General features: G+C 46.4%; 1 protein-coding gene across 2 annotated transcripts in view; it reads left to right on the top strand.

The window, feature by feature from the left end:
• The first annotated feature begins 1,893 nt into the window (after positions 1–1,893).
• Positions 1,894–20,633, top strand: part of LOC142585057 (uncharacterized) — a 210,338-nt gene continuing 191,598 nt past the window's right edge. Inside the window, exon 1 of one of the 2 annotated variants that reach the window (XM_075695516.1) lies at positions 1,894–2,016. Coding sequence is in view for 1 of the 2 variants with exons in the window: in XM_075695515.1 (XP_075551630.1) it covers positions 2,595–2,652 (58 nt within the window). In the remaining variant the exon portion in view is untranslated. The other variant, XM_075695515.1, reaches the window with a different exon arrangement.

Raw genomic sequence — 20,633 nt, 5'->3', positions numbered from 1 at the left:
TTTGCGCTACCACAAGAAGATGTGCATGTTCAGCAACGGCGCCGACCACCCACTACAGAGCCTAACGAGGTGACGTGGCTGAGCTTGCATACCAGTCTGCGCGACGCCAGTCGTACGCCGCTACTATAAGCGAATATGGTGCACCCAAAGTAGAATAGCCATGGAGAAACGAAGTAAAATGAAGTGAAGAGTAGACAGGAGAGATGGAAAGGGAGGAAGAAAGATGAAGGCCGGAGGGACAGAGAGAGACAGGAAAAGGCAACTACCGATTTTCGCCGGAGGTGTCAGTCCGGGGGTGCCGCCTACGTGGAGCCGAGATAAAAGGGGCGTGTTGCCTCCTCCGAGAGGCCTTAAAGGTCCAAGTACTCAGCATCGGCTCGACACCGTTGATCCCCTTTTCCCCGGACACGGCTAAGTCGCGCACGGTTAGACGCGGGAGGGTCCAACCCTCGTGTGCTCGGGTACGTGGCGTCGCAACACACCAAACGCCTGCTGACAGAGCCGCCCCCGCGGGGACAGCTAATCGAGTGCATCAGCGAAAATTATCACTTCAATACTTAATTATCCTATTTAGAGCATGCTTCTGCAGGCGGTAAAGTCTGCAACAAAACGATTTCGTGTCAAAGCTCATGCTTTAGATGCAAAATCATTCCTTGTTCAAGCCCCTTTGCTATGCAAGAAGAGCGCACCGTACCGTTTGCAGTAGAGCAGCTGAAACTCTTGCAGCGGATGAAAGTTTTCATTTAACGGGAATTCGAGATATTCTTCTAAAAAGGAGTCTAACTTTGTTTTTCACACGCCGTCCGCTTGAATGTGCGAGTGCAACTTACTATCCTTTACATTAGTTGTTATTTCGTCAGCTCAAGATAATTTCGGCGCAAAACCAGTGTAGTGCACTCGCAGACTTCAGTAGTGCACTGGTGCTTGTTCACAAAATTTCGCTAGTGCTGGCTTCTATTTCTTTCACCCGAAGAGCCTCGCTGCAACTGACTAGGCATACTTAGCGCGCCACTACATAGTGTGAGCGCGAAGATCGCAGTGCCTATAGTGCTTTATTTCGTACTACTATTTTTTATTGCCAGCACACTAAGCTAAATTCCGCCCGTCAATGTGTGCAATCGTTATGGTAGCGTCAACCGTCGAGCGCTTGGGCAAGGCAGCTAAGTGGCGGCGTCTGTGTGCATGTGTTCTTTGTAAAGCAACAAATCTGCCGTCGGGGACTCTTAACTTTGTTGTGTGGACAAATGCTTCGTAGAAGTCTTCGACGTGAATACGTTTACGCTAGATATGAAATGTATCAGTTTTGGCGCAATGTAAACGCAATATTTATTTGTGAGGCAGCTCGTTGTACAGCCGCTCGAGTGTAGTTGCCACCCTACGCATGTGTGCACCGCCGTCAGAGAGTTTCGTTGCGACGGTGCTGAGCATGCCGTGAATACGATAAGAAAACGAAGCCGAATTTGGCCTGTTATTTTTTGCAAATGCTTCCTTAGGTCGTTCACCCCGAAGGCGACCCGGCTGTGCGCCTTACAAGCCGCGTGTTGCAGCCGCGCTGCTCGTTTCCTATATAGTTGCGGCGTGCTACATTGTGCTGCGATATGTCAAAATTCCTTTTGTCACGCGGAACGTTATGCATTCTCTGAGACCCGCAACGCTCACATTTATTTTTTTTTCTGCTTCTCTCGTTTACAATTCTATTCGCCGTCTGTTCGTTCTCTAGCAGAGAGACAAGGTGAGGCGCGCTCAGAACCTCCACCAGGGCCGGGCTCGGCGCTGCAGTCGCGCCGCAGCGCGCGCGCGCTGCTGCTGCCGCTGCTGCTAGCTCGGCGCGCCCTCCTCGTATCAGCGGTTCTCGCTTCCCCGGCCAAAAAGAAAAACCGCGCGGTTCTAACAGGCGGCGCGTCGGCAGTTGCGCTCCTGCCCGAGACAGCAGCTGTCACCTCGCGCACTCCGAGCGCAAGCTCTTCCGAGTGAGAGCGCTCCAAGCGACCAGAGGAGCTATCCTGAGATCTACAGGTGCACTTTCCACGTCGTCTGCTATAGGGCGTGCGGTTTGAGAGTATTGCATCGAAAGGTTTCTCCATCTACTTTCTTTCGCTTTTCTTCTTCCATGCTTTCTTTTTTTGTGCTGCGTAAATGCAGCAGCAACGCCGTTTTCTGCCCCTCGAGCGCTAGTGCGTGAGATCGTTCAGCCCGAAGACGACCCCCCACCGCGTGCTTCCGGGAACAGCGTGTTGTGTCGCCGTGTGTGTATAAAGCTCTCCTGTTCCCTCGCCTTGCGGTGACACTTGGCGACGCGCGACTCGACGATTCCTTCAATTTCTTTCTTTCTTTTAATTTTTGTTCTCGCGAGACGCTAACAGCGCAGAGAACGTTGCTGACGATGACACGATTAGAGCGCGTCGTTGGATTTCGTCGACAGGCGGCAAATGCTGCGCCCTCTACGCTATAGATGGAATCTGGAGGCGCCGTCGGGAAGAACTCTGCAAAGGTTGTCGTCGCCGAGTTTGAGTTTGTTGGACGCCCAGAGGTGCGAGACCTCCTTGCGCCCGTGAGTGGAGCGTGTGTGTTTGTGTGTGCGCGTGCGTGTGCGCATGTTCTCGTGCGACATCCAACGGGGCCGTTCAAGGCTGGAAGCAGTCGGGACTACAGGTAAGTCGCGCAGTTATACATATATACACACACACACACATATATATATATATATATATATATATATATATATATATATATATATATTTGTGTGTGTGTGTGTGTGTGTGTGTGTGTGTGTGTGTGTGTGTGTGTGTGTGTGTGTGATTGCATCCTTCGAATCAGATTACTTGTTTCATAGCGTGTGACGCGTTGGGGGAGCTAGCGTTCACTTCTCGCAAAGTTCGTGGGCGCGTTCGGCGTGTTTGGACTTTTTTTTTTTATAAACTACTGCTGGAGCTGGCGACGACATCGCGAGCGCTCAGGGCAAGCGCTTTACTTGCATTTCTGCTCTCGCAACTGGTCCTGATGTGGTAACGAAGTGCTGCAGTGCTGCAAAATGATTTTTCGCTGTCACTTTTGTTGTTCGTTTCGGGTTGTCATGCGAGACACTGCAATTAGAAAGTAGCAATAAGATAACGTCATGGTTCATTTATTCGGAATGATGTGTCCACCCTTACAACCCGAGGGCCCCGCTACAGCTGCTTACCCTGTCTACGAGCTCTAAGGAAAACAATTGGACACTGGATGCCCATGGCTCCCAAATGCGTTGTTAGTGTATAATGGGAACAGCGTAGGGACAAAAGAAGACAATGTGACGTTACTCTCGGTTCACTAAAACACACAGTTGTTAGGCCACTCCATTGTTTGATTTGCGGGAACATTGTAGTTAGTGAAGAACGCTGTCACGTTGACCACCGGCTGCATCTTCAGCAGTGGAGAGAAGTCAGCAACACATAAAAAGAAAAAGAAATGATTTCGTGGATGATTTTGCATCAAGCATTGTTCCTTCTGCCGATTGATATTCCGCTATACTGTGATGATATAGTGCGCAGAAATTATCACTGGAGTTCCGTATGCACTGTTACGGTAGCTCAGTGGCTGTGTGGAGTGGCGCTGCTAAGTTAGAGGTCACGGGTTCGATCCCAGATGGAGCGGCCGCATTACGATGGCGGTGGGGGGTGGAGGGGAAGAGGTGGAATGAAAACACGCTTGTATACCGTACATTGGGTGCACGTGAAAAGGAAACCCAGGTGGCAAAAATTAATCAGGAGCCCCTACTCTCCCCCCTCCCCCCCCCGTCGACATGCCTCATAATCAGGTTGTGGTTATAGCGCGTTTTTTTTTCTCTTTCTTTTGTCAGTATGCAGTGCACTCGTACCATCAGGCAGCCTTGCTATGCGTCTTGCAGCGTGACGTAAGTGTCGCGTACTAATGACGGAGGGCTGGCCATTATGTGCGTTGATATTGGCGCGTTGTTATAATGATGGTAAAGCGTAAGACATTGTCAAAACTGAGCGTTAACTCGCCATTGGGCAAACTTGATCCCCAGAAAAGCAAGCAACGCACAAATCACTGCGACACTGGCGAGCACAGCCGTCTGTCCTCAGCTCTGAACTCGCCGGTTATGTCCGTCAGCGACATGTATCGTCGCAAATTCTAGTGATTGCTGGTGCTCGCGCATAAATTCGATATTTTACGATATTTGCGTCATGTTCGGAATTTGTTTGGACAAGAGTCTCAGTATGGTATCGGTGACAACACTTAATCAATTTCGAATACAGTATGCGTGCCCTGTTCCGAGTGATAAATTAACATCGGGAATAATCCGGTCAAAAAGAAAAGCAACGTACTACGTGATAATGTTGCAAAAGGGCGTTTTTCCGTCATATTTACGAAGCATTTCTTTGTTTCGTTCATGGAATGAAAACACGCTAATGAGTGAGCAAAATAAGTAAACCATAGCAAGCTCGAAAACTGAATGTGCATTTCTGACAAATCAACACAAGGACGCAATATACCAAATTTTTGAAATGGGGCTTTAAATGATCTACCCCCTCCACCGCTTCCCCCCTTCCAGCCCCCCACCTTCTTCCGTAACTAACATTGTAGCCGTGAGGCTGCACGGGAATTTCTACAAAGCAAAAACCATTCGCACATGGTGTAGTACAGAACAGTTTATGGCTGAGTGCCTTTAGAAATCGATATCCTATAAAAAGTGCAACGGCTTGGTCGTGCGTTACTGTACTAGGTGGAAAATTAAAAACCATAGAAGCGCAGCTGACTCCTAGAAAATTGGGTATAGTTACATGGCACAAAGTTAGATTTACCAGCTCACTGCGACGGACAGGCCCATAGTTTGAGCGGAGAATGAGATATACAAGATCTTGAAGTAACCTGAAGAACGATAATAAATATAATTATCGCGTCCTAGTTTCGGTTCTTCAAAAGAGCCCTCATATGACGACACAATTCAGTCCTATACGTTTACATCAACAGGCTTATTTCCTGGGCAAATTTTAGTATGTATCACGCTGTAGTCACCTTCACCATGTGATGTGTGCGATTCCCATTCGCATAGCAAATGGTACATACAGTGGCAGGAAAGAAAATGAGAAAAATGAATAGTATGGTACTTTGTCTGCTCTCAGATCGCAAAACAGATATACGTAGAGGTTGTATGTTAGTACTATGTTATAGCGTTGCTCGATGCCTACAGATATGTTTGTCTTCGGTAAGAGTCACCGCACCGCCTAAGGAAAGTCAATTTCATTAATCTTGTGTTGCGTGTTTCTTTTCTTTTAATTTTTTAGTGTGGTAGCCGTATTACCATAGCACGTTGTCTTCATCTCATTATCGTAATCATCAGACCGGAATCCCGAAAGATTTCATGATTGGGAGGATGCACCTAAGCATCTGCCATCATCGGCTCCGGATGCCTTGTTCTGGCACCTACATCTCTTGCTCTGCAGATCATAGGCTATCGCTTCTGCTCGTTGCAAGTCCTGCCAAACATCACTATTTTTTGGCCCCTCATAGAACACAAGCTACACTCGCCTTCGATCCCTAATACACACTGGAGTGCTACCGACATCTTTTTTTTTTATTGAAGTGAAAATAAAAGAAAGACGTAGTCACCTTATAATGGTGACGGCTACTCCTTTTCTCATAACTGAAACAACGATATAAAAAAATATGTTGGATAAAGAAAAAAAAGAAAAATCACTTCATAGGGCGAGAAAGCCACAGCACAGTCCTATACGCCTATTAACATCACAGTGTAAAAGTCAAATGCAAGTTGCGCCACAATGAGTTCATAAACAGTCACAAACACACACAAATGGCCATGATGTAGACTTCGATGAGCATATAGACAGATGCGGAATTACAACGTTAAAATAATTCACGCACAACAACAAAAAATGTATAACACGTAATGTACAAGCACTAATAATCACGCACAACAACAAAAATGTATAACACGTAATGTACAAGCACTAATAATTACAAATAATAGAAGCATGCTTTAGTGACATCATGTGATTATTCAACGCAATACCTAGTATTTGTTGAGGATGCCTGTCTCTTCATAAAAATGTTCAATTGCGTTCAATGCTTTTCGCTGTGCTATTTTAGATGGCCATGGGCCCAGCTGTTTTGCGAGTGAGAAAGGCCGGTGAGGATCGATAGAGTGTAGCTCTTGTTCTAGCTGCTGTCTTTGTATCTCGTATATGGGGCATTCGAGGAGTAGATGGCGAACATCCTCATCGTCGTGGCCACAGGAGCAAGCCGGGGAATGAGCACGTTTGATACGATGCAGGAAATGTTTGGTGTATGCTGTCCCAAGGCGCAGTCGGTAAATTAGTGTCTCGGTACTTTTAGAAAGTTGTACATCCAGCTGGTATTCGAGGTGAGCGCCTACTTCGTAAAGTATTGATTCCTTAGTGTTTTCATTAAACCATGTTGACGTAAACAAGCCTTTCTTTAGTACTCTCAATATCCGTTTTGTGTCCATTGGTGATAAAAGGATGAGTTCAATTGCTGTATCTTGATGGGCTGATTTTGCCAATGAGTCCGCTAGTTCGTTGCCTGCTATACCAGCATGGCCCGGGACCCACTGTAATATCGCTTCATGTTTCCTTTCATTAGCCTGAGTTAAACTCTTCAGCATTGCGTATGTTATTCGTGCGTGTGGTTGGCTGCCATCAATATTTTCAAGACATGCTAAAGCCGATAAAGAGTCCGTGCAAATGACCCACTTTGTTGGTGTCTCATATCTTTTGATAAAATGAGTGGCTTGGAGAATTGCCACTAATTCCGCTATTGTTGGTGACGAGGTGTGTCCTAGTCGACAAGCGTACTCTACCTCTAAGGATGGTATAACATGAGGTGCAGACGCACTTTCTTTGACTACAGAACCGTCCGTGTAGGCTTGAATAGATTCCTGGTACTTGTCAAATGGGTGATGTAACGCTAATTGTTTTGCTGCTAATGTGCAAACGTCGCTTTTATTTTTAAGGCCTTCGATTGATGTTTCTATTTTCGGCGCTTGCAGAAGCCATTGTGGGTACCAAAGGTCGGAGTGCCAAAATAGTGATCGTGGGAGTCGTGAGTTGTGCTCTTGAAACAAGGCCTGTATCTGCGCACCCGGACGGTTTTCTATCAGAGAGAGAAGGGGGTGTGCAGAATGCTGAGTAGAAATTCTGAAGAGATGTCGGCATGATTCCAGGCTCTGAATCACCGTGAAATGCGGTTCCCGCGCTTCTGCAATAGTGAGGTGACTGGACGTACCTTGCGGGACTCCTAGGCACACTCGTAAAGTCCGAGCCTGTAATAGCTGTAGCCGATGGAGGGACGTCGCAGATAATTTGTGCAATATAGGGGCGGAGTAAGCAATTCCTTGACGCACAAGTGCTGAGTGGACGTGAAGCAGGGATGCAGTTCCACCCCCCTTCGTGCCTGCGATTCTGCGGAGAACCTCTATAACACAAATAATTTGGTCCTCCACGGCGGTCGAATGATGCGTTCATCGAAGCTGGCGGTCTAAAATCACGCCGAGAAAACGATGTTTCCGAACCAGCTCGATCACATGACCATCTGTTGAAAGACCAAAATTGCTAACCTTTCTTTCTTGTGAAAGACAGAACCACTGATTTGGCATAAGATATCTTCATGCCCCGTTCTATTAAATAATCACTGATTGCGTTCAAAGCTTCCTGCAACCGATGCTTGACAACTTCTAGGGACTTGTTCGATGTCCATATGCATCTGTCATCAGCATACATAGATATGTTTATGTCTACTGGAACTACTGCTGGTAAACCTGCTATTGCTGCATTGAAGAGAAGTGGACTTAATACACTTCCCTGCGGAACTCCTTTATTTATGGTGTATTCGTCGCTTTGGCCGTCATTTGTATTTATATATATATATATGTATTTCTGTCTCTCAGGAAGTTACCGATCAATTTGAGTACGCGGCCATGCACTCCGAGAGTTGCGAGTCCAAGCAGAACGTGAAGGTGACTAACCGAGACAAAGGCCTTCTTAATTTTAATAAACACAGCAACAGCAATGTTCCCAGAGTTAATCTCGTGGTCAACAAACGTTACTAAGTCAAAGATACAGTCCATTGTACATCTGCGTCTTCTGAAGCCAGCCATTTGATCTGGTAGACAACTGTTGGATTCTATCCACCATTGCAGTCTAATATCGATCATCTTTTCCATCACCTTTGAAACACCGCTCGTTAAACTAACAGGACGGAAGGAGTCAAGAGACATCTTAATTTTGCGGTATAGTTTTCCTCTCACTTTCTTGCTCCGCGGCCCGCAACTTTGTTCCTTCGTTGACTGTACTACACGTTGTCTTGTACGACGGAGTGCTGATTGACAACGCTGGGCAGGCTATATATAGCACGCGCGCGCACCTCTTCCCCCTCCCACAAACAGACGTACAAGTATGCACATTGGGCTTGCTGGCACTTCACACTAAGGGCCTCAGGCGTCAAGCGCACGAAGGCTATAAAATCCTTCTAATTGGGTTTGCAGAGCGTTTTCGACATTTCATTCATTAAATTCTGCTTTCTTCTAGCTCCTCTCGTGATGGCGCTCGTTCATATGCAGCTGGGGCAGAGTACATTTAGGTTACTATTATTTAATTCGAACAAACGGACACTCCTGATTATCAAACACCAATGAGGCCACTCGTTCCCGTTATCAAACAAAGTATACACCGCCACTTCTTCGAATTTCTGGCGACTGGCAATCTTGATGGATATGTTGCGAAAGATCGCAGTTCGAGAAGGTGAACCGAAAAAATTGGCTGCTGCTTAGCTCAGCTATAACCCTGGATATGCAAACTGAAACCTTGGTTTAGCCTGGTTAAGTCTTGATTTCACTTGGTTAAACTTTGATTTAGCTGTAATTATTATAATTAGGTATATAATCACCGTTTTTTATATTATATAAGATATTGACGCACAATTTAAGGCACCGGCTACTCCTTAGCTCTCGAATGGGTCTAGCCTATAACATGCAGGGTTCAAGAGTACATATCAAATAACCTTTCTATGCAAGCACCAGAACTTGTCAAGCAACCTCTTCACAGTAACACTCTGACGTAACAAATACATGGTACATACAACATACAAGTTAAATGACTTCGCAGTTCTGTAGAAGAAACTATAAAAAATACATATGATGCTGTCACCTAATAATACAGTCTCTAGTCAGCGGGTGGTACATACATCGCGTAAATGCATTATCACATATAGTCACAACAGAACAGTCAACGTAACATAACCCACAAACACATAGATATGTGCAGTGACACTGAAATGAAAGGAATATTAAAAGCTTTAATAACGGCCAACAATGCCGCTGTTTTCGAGAAAAGTATGTATTATGCAAAAAAAGGTGAGGACAAGAGAAGTGGACCACACGAACGCTGTGTTCGTGTCGTCCACTTCTCTTGTCTTGTGTCCTGTCTGCACGCCTCATCTTTTTTGCGTAATGAATCCTTACGAACTAGCTCAGCTTTCTGTGTTCCTAAAAAAAAGTATGTAGTGCTTAAAAGCGCTCTCCTGCAAGGCCATTGTCGGCCAAGGACCTAAAAGTTTCTTTAAACTGTAAAGTCTGCGGTCTAATGCATTTCGAGTTGATTTAAGTCGGCGTCTTGGTGTGTCTTGATGTGGGAAATATAGAGAGCGGTGATGTATATCTTCGTCTACAAATCCACAGTCACATTCGGGGGTTTCCGCACGGCCAATTCTATGTAAGAAATGTTTTGTGTAGGCAGTGTCAAGCCCTAATCGATGAATAAGGGTTTCCACATTTCTTTCTAATGACAATGGAAATTTGAATTCAATAAACGGATCAATATGATACAAATCCAAGCTCTTAGAATTCTAGTCAAAGCACGTATTTCTACACATTTTGAAAAACTTTGTCCTTATAATGCAGCGAAATTCATTCTTTGAAATTGGGAGCGTAACCAAATTATCTTTGATGTGTGCTTGTTGTGCTGCTTCATCGGCTACTGTGTTGCCAGGAATGTTACAATGCCCTGGAGCCCACTGAAATGGCATTTCATGCTTTGCTTGGCTTGCCTTTGTGAGGTCTTTAAGTGTTTCGTGTATTATACTACCACTGACTGTTTTTCCTTTTGTTCTACAGAGTGATGTTAGAGCCACCTGTGAATCGCTGAAAATTACCCATTTTTTGCGCATTTCCTACGGATTTTATCAATTATATCTCACATAAGTTTGCGAATAGTTCAGCCGTTGTAGACGATGTCGTACGGGATAACTTAAATGATTCTTGTTTATTGAGGTGCGGTATAATGAATGCGACGAAATCTCACGTACTCAGTACTCACGTACGGGGCAGAAACTTGGAGGCTTACGAAAAGAGTCCTACTTAAATTGAGGTCGACGCAACGAGCTATGGAAAGAAGAATGATAGGTGTAACGTTAAGAGATAAGAAAAGAGCAGATTGGGTGAGGGAACAAACGCGAGTTGATGACATCTTAGTCGAAATCAAGAAATAGAAATGGGCATGAGCAGGACATGTAATGAGGAGGGAAGATAACCGATGGTCATTAAGGGTTACGGACTGGATTCCAAGGGAAGAGAAGAGTAGCAGGGGACGGCAGAAAGTTAGGTGGGCGGATGAGATTAAGGAGTTTGCAGGGACAACATGGCCACAATTAGTACATGACCGGTGTAGTTGGAGAAGTATGGGAGAGGCCTTTGCCCTGCAGTGGGCGTAACCAGGCTCATGATGATGATGATGAATGCTAAAGTTGAAGATATTTCTGTACTGGAGCAATCTGTATAGACGCGTTTGTATCCTGAATACCTCATATATGTCTGGTAAAATGCTAGTTGTTGAGCAGCTTGAATGAACGTCTCTTTTTCTGAACATGCCGTCTACTGACAATTCCATTTTTGGAAGTGCAAGCAGTCATAGAGGATATTTGATGTCTGAGTTCCAAAAGCAATTTCTTGGCAATATATGAAGATTTTTTGGAATTTCTTTATAAACATAACTTCTACCTTGTTTCATTAGGTCTAGAGCCAATGGGTGGCTTTTATGCTGTGTTTCAAGGCGCAAATAATGTCGGCATGTTTCTGTAGTTCTCATGACCGGAAACAGTGATTGACGAGCCTCAGTTATTAGAAGACAGCTAGAAGTCGGTCGTTATGATCGTTAGGCCAGGTATGACGGATGTGCCTAGTTCGGTGGCTAGACATGACTGTGATTAGGCTTGGGTAAGCACGCATTGTTCGAAGGTGCAGCGCCTATTGTGTTACAAGGAATACGCAAGTGCTAGACATGCAAGGAGACGCCGCGAACATGCGCAGCGTCACAGCACAAACGGACTGGGCGCGAACGCGGTCGCTACATTGATCTCGACGGTGCGATAGCTCGACGGCCGATATCCGCGGGGTGCTCGGACGCCGCTTGACAACGACAGCTCAAAGCATCCCGCTCCCGCTCGACGCTCAGAGCAGCTCAGCGAAGACTGCCGGCCATCACTAATTCATGGCCAAGCTCGCACTGACTAGGCGAGCACGGCGCCCCTATCAGCTGGGCGCGCGGCGAGTCACGTGATCAGGCGGCGACCCAGCTGCGGAGAGCGCATGCGCCAAGCCGGCGGCGGCGGCACTGGGCGCTTGAAGTGCTTGAAGAAGGCTGTGCTCAAACAACTTGAAGTTAAGCGACGCTCAAGTGATAAACTGAATGCTTAACGTAGGTTAATCCGATAACGGAGGTCATATGTTGCACATGAAGTTGCTTATCGACAAACTGTTTGCTAGCTATTGTGAGGCACCAAGCGTACATTGAATGATACGAACGATCAGGTGCCACTGCTTATTCTTAATTTTCCAATATTTTTATGTTTTGTGTTAGCGAAGGTACAGATTAGTTAGGTTACAGTTAGTGCACAAAGCACAAGTGTTAGGTTCCAGTTCGTAACTGTTAGATTACATTTAGTGCATCAGGCACAATTATGAGCAGTGGTAGATCAGATTATGATAAGCACGTGTAACACTAGCGTAGTTACCGTACCTCAATGCTTTTTAGCAAGAATCGTGAAATCTCGATGCGTCAGCCGCATGACGGGGCTCACGTAATCATTTCGAACAATTCTCACTCGCGAAATTGCTTGGCCCATGGCCATCGAAAATAAAAGAGCGAAAAGCATTGAACGCACTCTAACATTTTTTTATGAAAATATAGGCATCCTTAACAAGTACTAGATTTCGCACTGAATAGACACACAGTGTAACTACAACTTCTTCTCATTAATTCTAATTTTAGCGCTTGTGTGTTAACTGTCATATTCTCTTGTATTCTACACTGAAACTCATTTTTGACTGTCATATTCTGTGCGTGTATTACTTTAATTCTACAATTCCTCATCTGTTCACATGCTCATTGCCGTCTACATCGCGGCCATTTGTGTGACTTTGTTACTTTGTTTACGAACTCAATGGGGTGCGACTTGCCTTTGTCTTTTGGATCTACATATTAGTGGATATTTCTGCTATGAAAAATAGAGCAGCCGTAACCATTATAGGGTGACTACATCTCTTTCTTTTATTTTCATTTAAAAGAATGAAGTCGCACCACCAGGCATGTACGTGTATTTATTTATTTATTCAAAAATACCCCCAAAGGCCCTCATTACCAGGGTATTACATGGAGGGGGGGGGGGGCTATCACAGGCACTGGTCATAGTTTGTATATCTTACTAAAGGAATGTAATAAAAGTAATAATATAGAAAAACATAGGTAGTATAAAAGATAATTAAGTAGTAATTATTACAGAGAAAGCAGTACATTTCAAAAGAACATAAGGCAACTGCAATGAAGATCAAACAGCTATGACAAAGTACCCGCAGATCGGCTCTGCTTTCACATGAGCCTTTCCAGTGCAGCGAACTTTGGATAAGTGTGCATACGCTGATTGTTTTATTGCGACAGCGATTATATGGGCACTCCAAGCGCATTTGTGCCGTCGCCGTCGCCGTGAAATTCCGTATGAGTGAAGGCGTGTGAGGTTGAGCCGGCGAACGCGGTTCAATTTCACGTGCACGAGTGAGGAAGGAACGCAGCCCGGATGCGTGCCCTCTCCTGTTGCGCGCGAGGCAATGGGCGACAGGCGAGGGAGGAGAGGCGTTCTTCTCCGGCGGCGGCCAGGGTGTCTAGTTGTCTTTCTCGCCCGCCGCTCCCTACAGAGTGGAGACATTTCAGCGTCTACTACGGCGTTAGCCACGCGAATGGCGGACGCCGTAGTAAACGCTTTTGGTGGACCGTAGGAACGCGAGGCCGGCGCTCGTGTGTCTTCAAAGCGATCTGCGACGTGTCGAAAGTGGACGCCCGCGCGGGCCTCATCTTCAAAGCGATTTGCGATGTTTGCAGAGTGTGCGTAGTGCCAGTAGCTTCGTACGCACTGTGTTTTCGATGTTTCGTACGCCTTGAAGCGACAGATGCACGGAGGTCAATTGGCTCACGGCTGCTGCCACGATGTCTGACTCCAGCGTTTTCACTAACAGTTTCCGCAGTCATGGAACGATGTGTTTGCGCATGACACCGTGCTGGATAAATTAGTTAAAACATGCTGACGGGCTAGTTGGTTTGAATCCATGATAGAATGTGTCAGCACAACTGAACAAGGACGCAGAAAGAAGCAGACACACAAGGACAGCGCTCTCTCTGTGTGTCTGTTTCTTTCTACATCCTCGTTGACTCACGCTCACACATTCTATTATTGTTAATTTAGATAGTAAGCGAATGTTTACAAGTGTATACGGCTGATGAAACTACTATCCTTACTTCGTACAGCTATCTACTAATTTGCTATCGCAATCTGTGCTTCGCCTTTCCGGCGGAACTGCGGACCTTTTTGAAACCGATAAACGAGGCCAGTTGCGTGAAGACTTGCAACTTTGCATCTTTCCACGTACAATGCGTTAGAGCAATTATTTAGCAAAAGACCCTCCATATACGTGTGCGTATGAAAGTGTCGAAGCAGGTCAAGCAACTACATCAAAATTATCGGGTCTCACGCGCTGAAACCGCGGTTTCATTACGAGGCACGCCGTAGTGAGGGACTGCAGAATAATTTTGACCATCTGGGGCTCACCATGGGCTTTGACCATGAGCGCGTTTACACTTCGCCATCATCGATATGCGGCTGCCGCGGCCAGAGTCTAACCCACGACCTCGGGCTCAACAGCGCAACGCCATAAGCAATGAGCTGTACCGCGGCGAATACCGCGGTACGTTCGCACTAGTACAAGACTCTAAAAACGAAAAGCGGCACACTCACCATGGCTGCTTAGTGCATGCATTGGCTTGGTGCTGCAGGCCCCAAGGTGCTTAGTTCGATTGCAGGTGGTAGCGTACGTGTTCCGATGCTTTCGAGAGTGCGAAAGCGCCTGTGACTTGAGTTTTGGACGCCAGCTAAAAAACACCAGTTCGTGAAATTTACCCGGAGACCTTCGCTGCGGCATTTCTCATTCACCTGTGTCGCTTCGGGACGCTGAACGCCCGACAATCAAATTGCCGACTAAACGGAAATGGTGTATCTTTTCAGTCATCTGCAAAGCTAAGCTACCATCGTTACTGATGAGGATGTCCCCTGTATAATACTTGACTAGCTCAAGAACGTTGGCTGCAAGAAAGTGCCGTATATCTACAGATCAGTGCTGGTAACTTTTTTTTTGTGTACATACAAACCCGCCAGGTCACGATGGCCCGATTCGTTCATTTTGAGCAAACAGTCCCTAAGTGATCGTCACGAAGATTTGTTTGGTATACACTCTTGTGCATATGTGCGCGGGCGCTTTGAGTGTTTGTTGACGTATTCCTTATTACTTCTTTTAAACTACAACTTCAAATAGCTTCGTCTGGCGGCAAGTCAGTGTTCGCAATGTGAAAAATGTAAACTGCCCCCGATTTCCTAAAACAGCATATCCCAAGTTTGCGATTTGCCTAGACAGGTTACTTTGAAGGCGCTCAGACGGCTCACCAATAACCTCTTTCGCATATGCTATATAGGCGACGCCCAAATCCACACCCGGTGATGGCCTTCTCTGGATAACAAAGCCACATATCGGAGGCTGCGCTTCTTCTGGCGGCATATGTCGGAAGTGATTGGCGAGCCGGAAACAGGTCACCGACGCCATTTTTAGACTGCAGCTATTTAGAAGCACATAATCACAAAGAGAGACGCACATGTCCCCCTTGGAAATGGGGGATATGCAATGAACATAGCCAAGGCCCCTCGACAAATTTTACCTGAACGTGTTCACTAGTCACTTGCACAAAAAGAAAAAAAAAAGAAAATCACTAACCTCGCTGAAAGCCGGAAAAATCTGCAAGTGTTTGTTTGTTTGTTGTTGTTTTTTACCTCTGATAATGGCTCATTCAGTCACTATGAGGGATTGGCTTAGTTGCCGCTAATGCGATTAAAGACTTGCTAAAGTTAGTGACTTTCTCGCTAAGTTGGAGCGGCATTTGTTCAAGCATTCAAACTGGCGTTCCAGCCCAGTCTCGCGCGCTGACAGCTGCATGAAGCCTGCTACATCGAAGCTTTTCATGGGAGGCGCGATTGTTTCCGCGTGTCTCCAGCAAATAGCGGGAAAATGCCATCGCCGCGCTACCGCCGCGGTGCCGCCCCGGAGATGCGATTGACGCCACAAAGGGCGTGCTGTTGTTGCAGCACGCCTTTCGCGCTACCCATCTGCATAGAACAGTGAAACACATCGCCAACTCAGCCGCCCTTGCTCAATCTTTCTGCGCGAGAGGTTTACCAACCTCCTCGTCCGTTGCTACCTTTCCCGTTGACGCCGCAACCACCGAAAAGCGTTCCATGTTTTATTTACTGATTATTTTGACTGGCCTAACGCATGAAATTATGCGAATTGAACGCGTGCATTGAAATCGACGTGATGCGAAGCCAGCGCGAAGTGGTTATCCAAATTATGTATTCAACTGAATGCCCATGCGTGCAATCGCTTGGATTTCAGTTTTATGTGACGTGTTCCTTCGTGCAACGCTTGCGCACTAGAGCGTTCGCAGCTTTAATGTCACGCAGCGTTTGTCATTACGCATGTCGCTTTTTACAAGCTGTGCAGAACTGCAAGGAAGAGCCACCCTAAACCTTTCATTTATCATTTGCTCTCTCTCTCTTCGTGTGGGCGCACAGACTGAGGCTTCGGCAATGTTTTATCTTTGTCTGGGAAAGTGTGTGGCGAGGTGGATGCAGAGAGAAGAACGATACATGTCTATAATGTGCCCCCTACCTCACCAGAGCGATGAGATAGGGGGTATCTTATCTCACAGCACAAATATACAAGTACATCTAAGGCTTCTATAACCCCATGTGTCGCAGTGGCAAATACTCACTCTCCAGGGTTTGGTCAGTAATGAGCCCTAGCACAGTGTCGCGTACGCAGTGTCCCGCACACAGCGGCCCGAAAATAGCGGGGTCTGTGAAGCACTGAAAATTTTAACGAAACAGTTGAATATCATGCGCTATCTTATTAAGAGATCTATGCGCATTAAAGATACCTGTGAAGTGACATTATAATTGTTTTATGTCGTTATAAATTGATTGATTGCGTGCGTGATTGATGATGCGCGAGTTGGCATGCTTAAGAGGTCACCGTGCGTAGCCTGTATAGGCTGAGATGCTGACAGACGCGATACTGCGGTGAACCAGGCAAAAAAAAAAATGCTTTACTGGTCAAACGCTATTCTACGCGTGGCTGTTGGTTTTCGCAAAGGGCCGACTTCTTCGCGGTTGGCGTTCCTCGAATCATGATGTAGGCGATGCGACGACTTCCTCTGGGGCTGAATTGGCGCACTAGCTAATTATCAGTGCCAAGAAGTAGATATGAAAGACATGCTAGTTGGGCTAGTTAGTTACGAAACATTAAAAAAAAATGCAGCGCTCACTACACGATGACAGGAAGACCTGAGCGTCTTTCTCTTCAGTACATTTTTTTCCTCCTAGAATGTTATATATAGACGGCGACCAAATCCAAGCCACAGTGAGAGCTCTGTCTGTGTAAAAGGAGCCAATCTCGAAGGCTTTGCTTTTAGTGGCTGCAGGTGCCGAAGAGATTTCCAGAGCCGAAAGCACGTCATGGCCGTCATATTTCTACATCGCCCATTCAGTTCCCGAATTACACCAGAACAAGTATATGAATTAGACCGTCAACAAGCAGCGGTATGCCAGACGAGACCAAGCAGAACTGGGAAACCAGCATTACGGGTGACTCAAGCATTTCGTAGAACGTATTTTAACTTCGGTTGCAATGGTTATTTTTTGTTTCATATGAGGCGCTATAAGGTAAGGCTATTCCAAACTGTTTTTATTCCATTGCTGCAATAAGCCGTCCACAATCAGTCCAAAAAACGCTTTTCGTACCAGCCACCGCAAGCTAATAAAGGCGAAGGGGTACAACCGCAGACGCTGGCACAGTCCTCCTCATCCGGTTATATAATTTCAGTGTGCCAGCTCACCCCCCCAGAACCCTGTCGACTTCTGCGTGCTCCTCGCTTCTGGTCAGCCGAAAAGATAGAAAACACCAGTCAAGGCAGGCAATGTTTCTCGCCTTGAAAGCAAACGAAAGTGACATCCTTAGGCAGAGGACAGCGTTTCGTTGTCCCGTTCAAACAACGTCGCAGGTCACCGCCAGATGCTTGCAATGCTTCGGCGTTCACGTAAATTTGACATAAGGCGATAGGAATAAAAACAGATTGGTAGAGTTTCACGGTAGAGGGTCCATGATCGCATGATATTCACATATTTTCGGGCTTAAGTGCAAGTTTCGTTCCGCTCTCACGCATGTTTTCTGGGTGTAGAACTGCATGTAGCACTAAAGTTAAATTTGCAGGAAGTGTCAGGGCGAAATGTTTTTGTTCTAGAGATAGCGCGGTATTGAAGCTTACGAGGTGCGAGTTAATTAAATAATTTACACACAATCCTCAATAGTCAATTTTTACCTATTTAGTGGCGTTATGCGAAGTGCAGTAGAATGTCATTGCGCTGTAGTGGCAGGAGTACAAGTAAACATGGCGGTGAGTTATATATTGAATGGCCGTAAGGGGGAACGTTCAATAATGTAAATAAGGTAATGTTCATTGGCCTAGCAACAGAACAACAATTCATTATTGGCAGCGAGCCTCTACAATCTGTGCAACAATACGCTTATTTAGGTCACTTACTCACAGGGGACCCTAATCATGTGAAGGAAGCCTACAGAAAAATAAAAATGTTTTGTAGCGCATACGGCAGGCGTAAGCAAATCATGACCGGCAGCTTACCACTTCCTTTGAAAAGGAAAATGTACAATTATTGCCTTCTACCGGTACTAACATATGGTGTAGAAACTTGGAGGTTAACAAAGAAGCTTGAGAAGTCGTTAAGGACCGCGTATAGAGTGACGGAATGTATTATGGCAGACGTAAATGTAAACGACAGGAAGACACCAGTATACATTAGAGCGCTAGAAAAGGTAGTCAACGTTCTACTTGACCTCAGGAGAAAGCGAAACTGAGCGTGGCAGGTGATTGTGTTGTTGGCGATCCGCGAGCAAAGTTCGAAGTACGCGCGTTAATTAAGGGCTTTGGACTAACAAGCCGAGCCACCGGGGCGCCGCGGCTGGGGCTGACAGGGGATCGGATGGTTGGCTACAGGGAGATAACCAACCATTACAGATTTGGGAAGGTGCGTTCTCGCTCAGCACACCCATCACTTAATAGGCAGCAGGCGGTGGCATGGCGCCTCCTTCAAACGAAAACGTATCCAAATCCGGTGACATAATAACTATGATCCAGAACAAGATTCGGCCACATGTAAATTTTGCCAAGAAAGTGCGGACCTGGATCACATTATTTAGGCCTGCCCTGGGGTCACGGAGCGCCCGAGGGCAGGCCCAAGTAATGTGTAGGGCCAATAATCTGCAGGGCAGTCTAGCATAGAGTGCAGCCAGAGCCCAAGGGCTTCTGGCCGCCATCTAGGTGGGGTTGGCCTCCCCCCCCCTCCCGGCAATCTGCCGGCTACCTAAATAAAAGTTATCTTTCTCCGGCACTCGAAAGCGATATCGGAGCAGCTTTGGTTGTGATTCAGCGAGGATGCAGTGGTCAGCGCTTATACTCCGTTTCAGACATCAGGGGGGCTGTTCTGTAAGAGTCCACCTAGTGGACTGTCCATTTCGGCCCCTGCTGATTGGATCCAGCTGTACGGGAGAGGAGGAGACGGGCGGCCCTAGCCAATCAGCAGCGGCCGAAATGGACAGTCCACTAGGTGGACTCTTACAGAATAGCCCCCCAGGTGCAACGCAGTGGAGGCTAGAGAGACTTTTTGCAGTGGCTGCGTCCGTACTTCGAAATAGTTCGACGTTGTCAATCGCAATTGCGCCAAACTGTTCTTTATATAAGTTCAGTAATGAATGAAAAAAGCTTAATCCTTAGAAACAAACAAACTTCGGTATACGGCTACTAATGCGCAGTTTTAGACAAATTTGCTTTTTCGTAGTTTTTTCTTTCCGGCTTTTTTTTTTTTATTTGCAGCCCATCGCGGCAGCATCACGTGCACGCGTGCGCGAGAAAACGCCGTTAGCGCGCAGCGAAGCATGGACGGAACGCGCGGAGCGACAAATTTTGGTCACCGAACTTCTTGCGTAGCTTCCACAGCGCTGCACCTAATCGCTGAAACGGAGTATAGCATGCTTACGTTCTCCGGGAAATCACTAAAAACGGAACGGCTGCCATAACTTTGGCATAGTACAAGCTCGAGCTGTATATTGGGTCGGCCCGTCAAGCAAGATTAGTTCCGCACAATGCGTTGGCGGGCTAGTTGGTGCGAATCCATGAATACCTTGTTTAGCGCAAAAAGACAGACACAAGAAAGACGACAGGACAAGGCGCTACTCTCAACTGACATCGTTTTATTGCGTCACTCCTTTATAGACCGCTCAAACCAGAGGAACATGCGCAGTGAGCACCATGCGGTGGAGCCACCAACATCCGATCCCAAGAGCGCACTCATGCGAGAGAATCCAAAAAAACAAATTCAGCGCTGTACAAGGTTAAGGAGGGCACACTAATGCACTGTGACCCCAATGACTGAATGAAAAATGCTTCCGATAACTCTCGGGCGGTGGTGTCACGGCTCTTCTTCAAAATCGTGGTATCACGAAACATGGGTTTGCACTTGCATGTTTTGCAATGCTGAGCCAAATGCGAACCTGTGCCTGTTGGTATGGATCGCTCATGTTCTCTAAGGCGCTCGTTAACACAGTGGCCTGACTGCCCTACATACACTTTGCCACATGACAAGGGAATCTTATAAACCACACCGACGCTGCAATCTACAAACTTCACGTGGTTCTTTTCACAATCAGGTTTTTTACTTGTTTTAGAAATATGGCTGCACAACATTGACAGTTTCTGAGGATCGGAAAACACTACCGCAATAGGTATCTAGTGGCGACATTCTTCAGATTGTGAACCACTCTGTGGCAATACGGCACAACTTCAGGCCTCTTCTTTTGTGTGATGCAGTTACTTTTGTGCCGCTTCCCTTTCAGTTTTTGAAGCAATACCTCCGAGACTGACGTCACCACCACACTTGGG

The sequence above is a fragment of the Dermacentor variabilis genome, chromosome 6 (assembly GCF_050947875.1).
Source record: "Dermacentor variabilis isolate Ectoservices chromosome 6, ASM5094787v1, whole genome shotgun sequence".
NCBI classification, from domain to species: domain Eukaryota; kingdom Metazoa; phylum Arthropoda; class Arachnida; order Ixodida; family Ixodidae; genus Dermacentor; species Dermacentor variabilis.
This window is presented reverse-complemented; position numbering and strand designations above follow the sequence as displayed.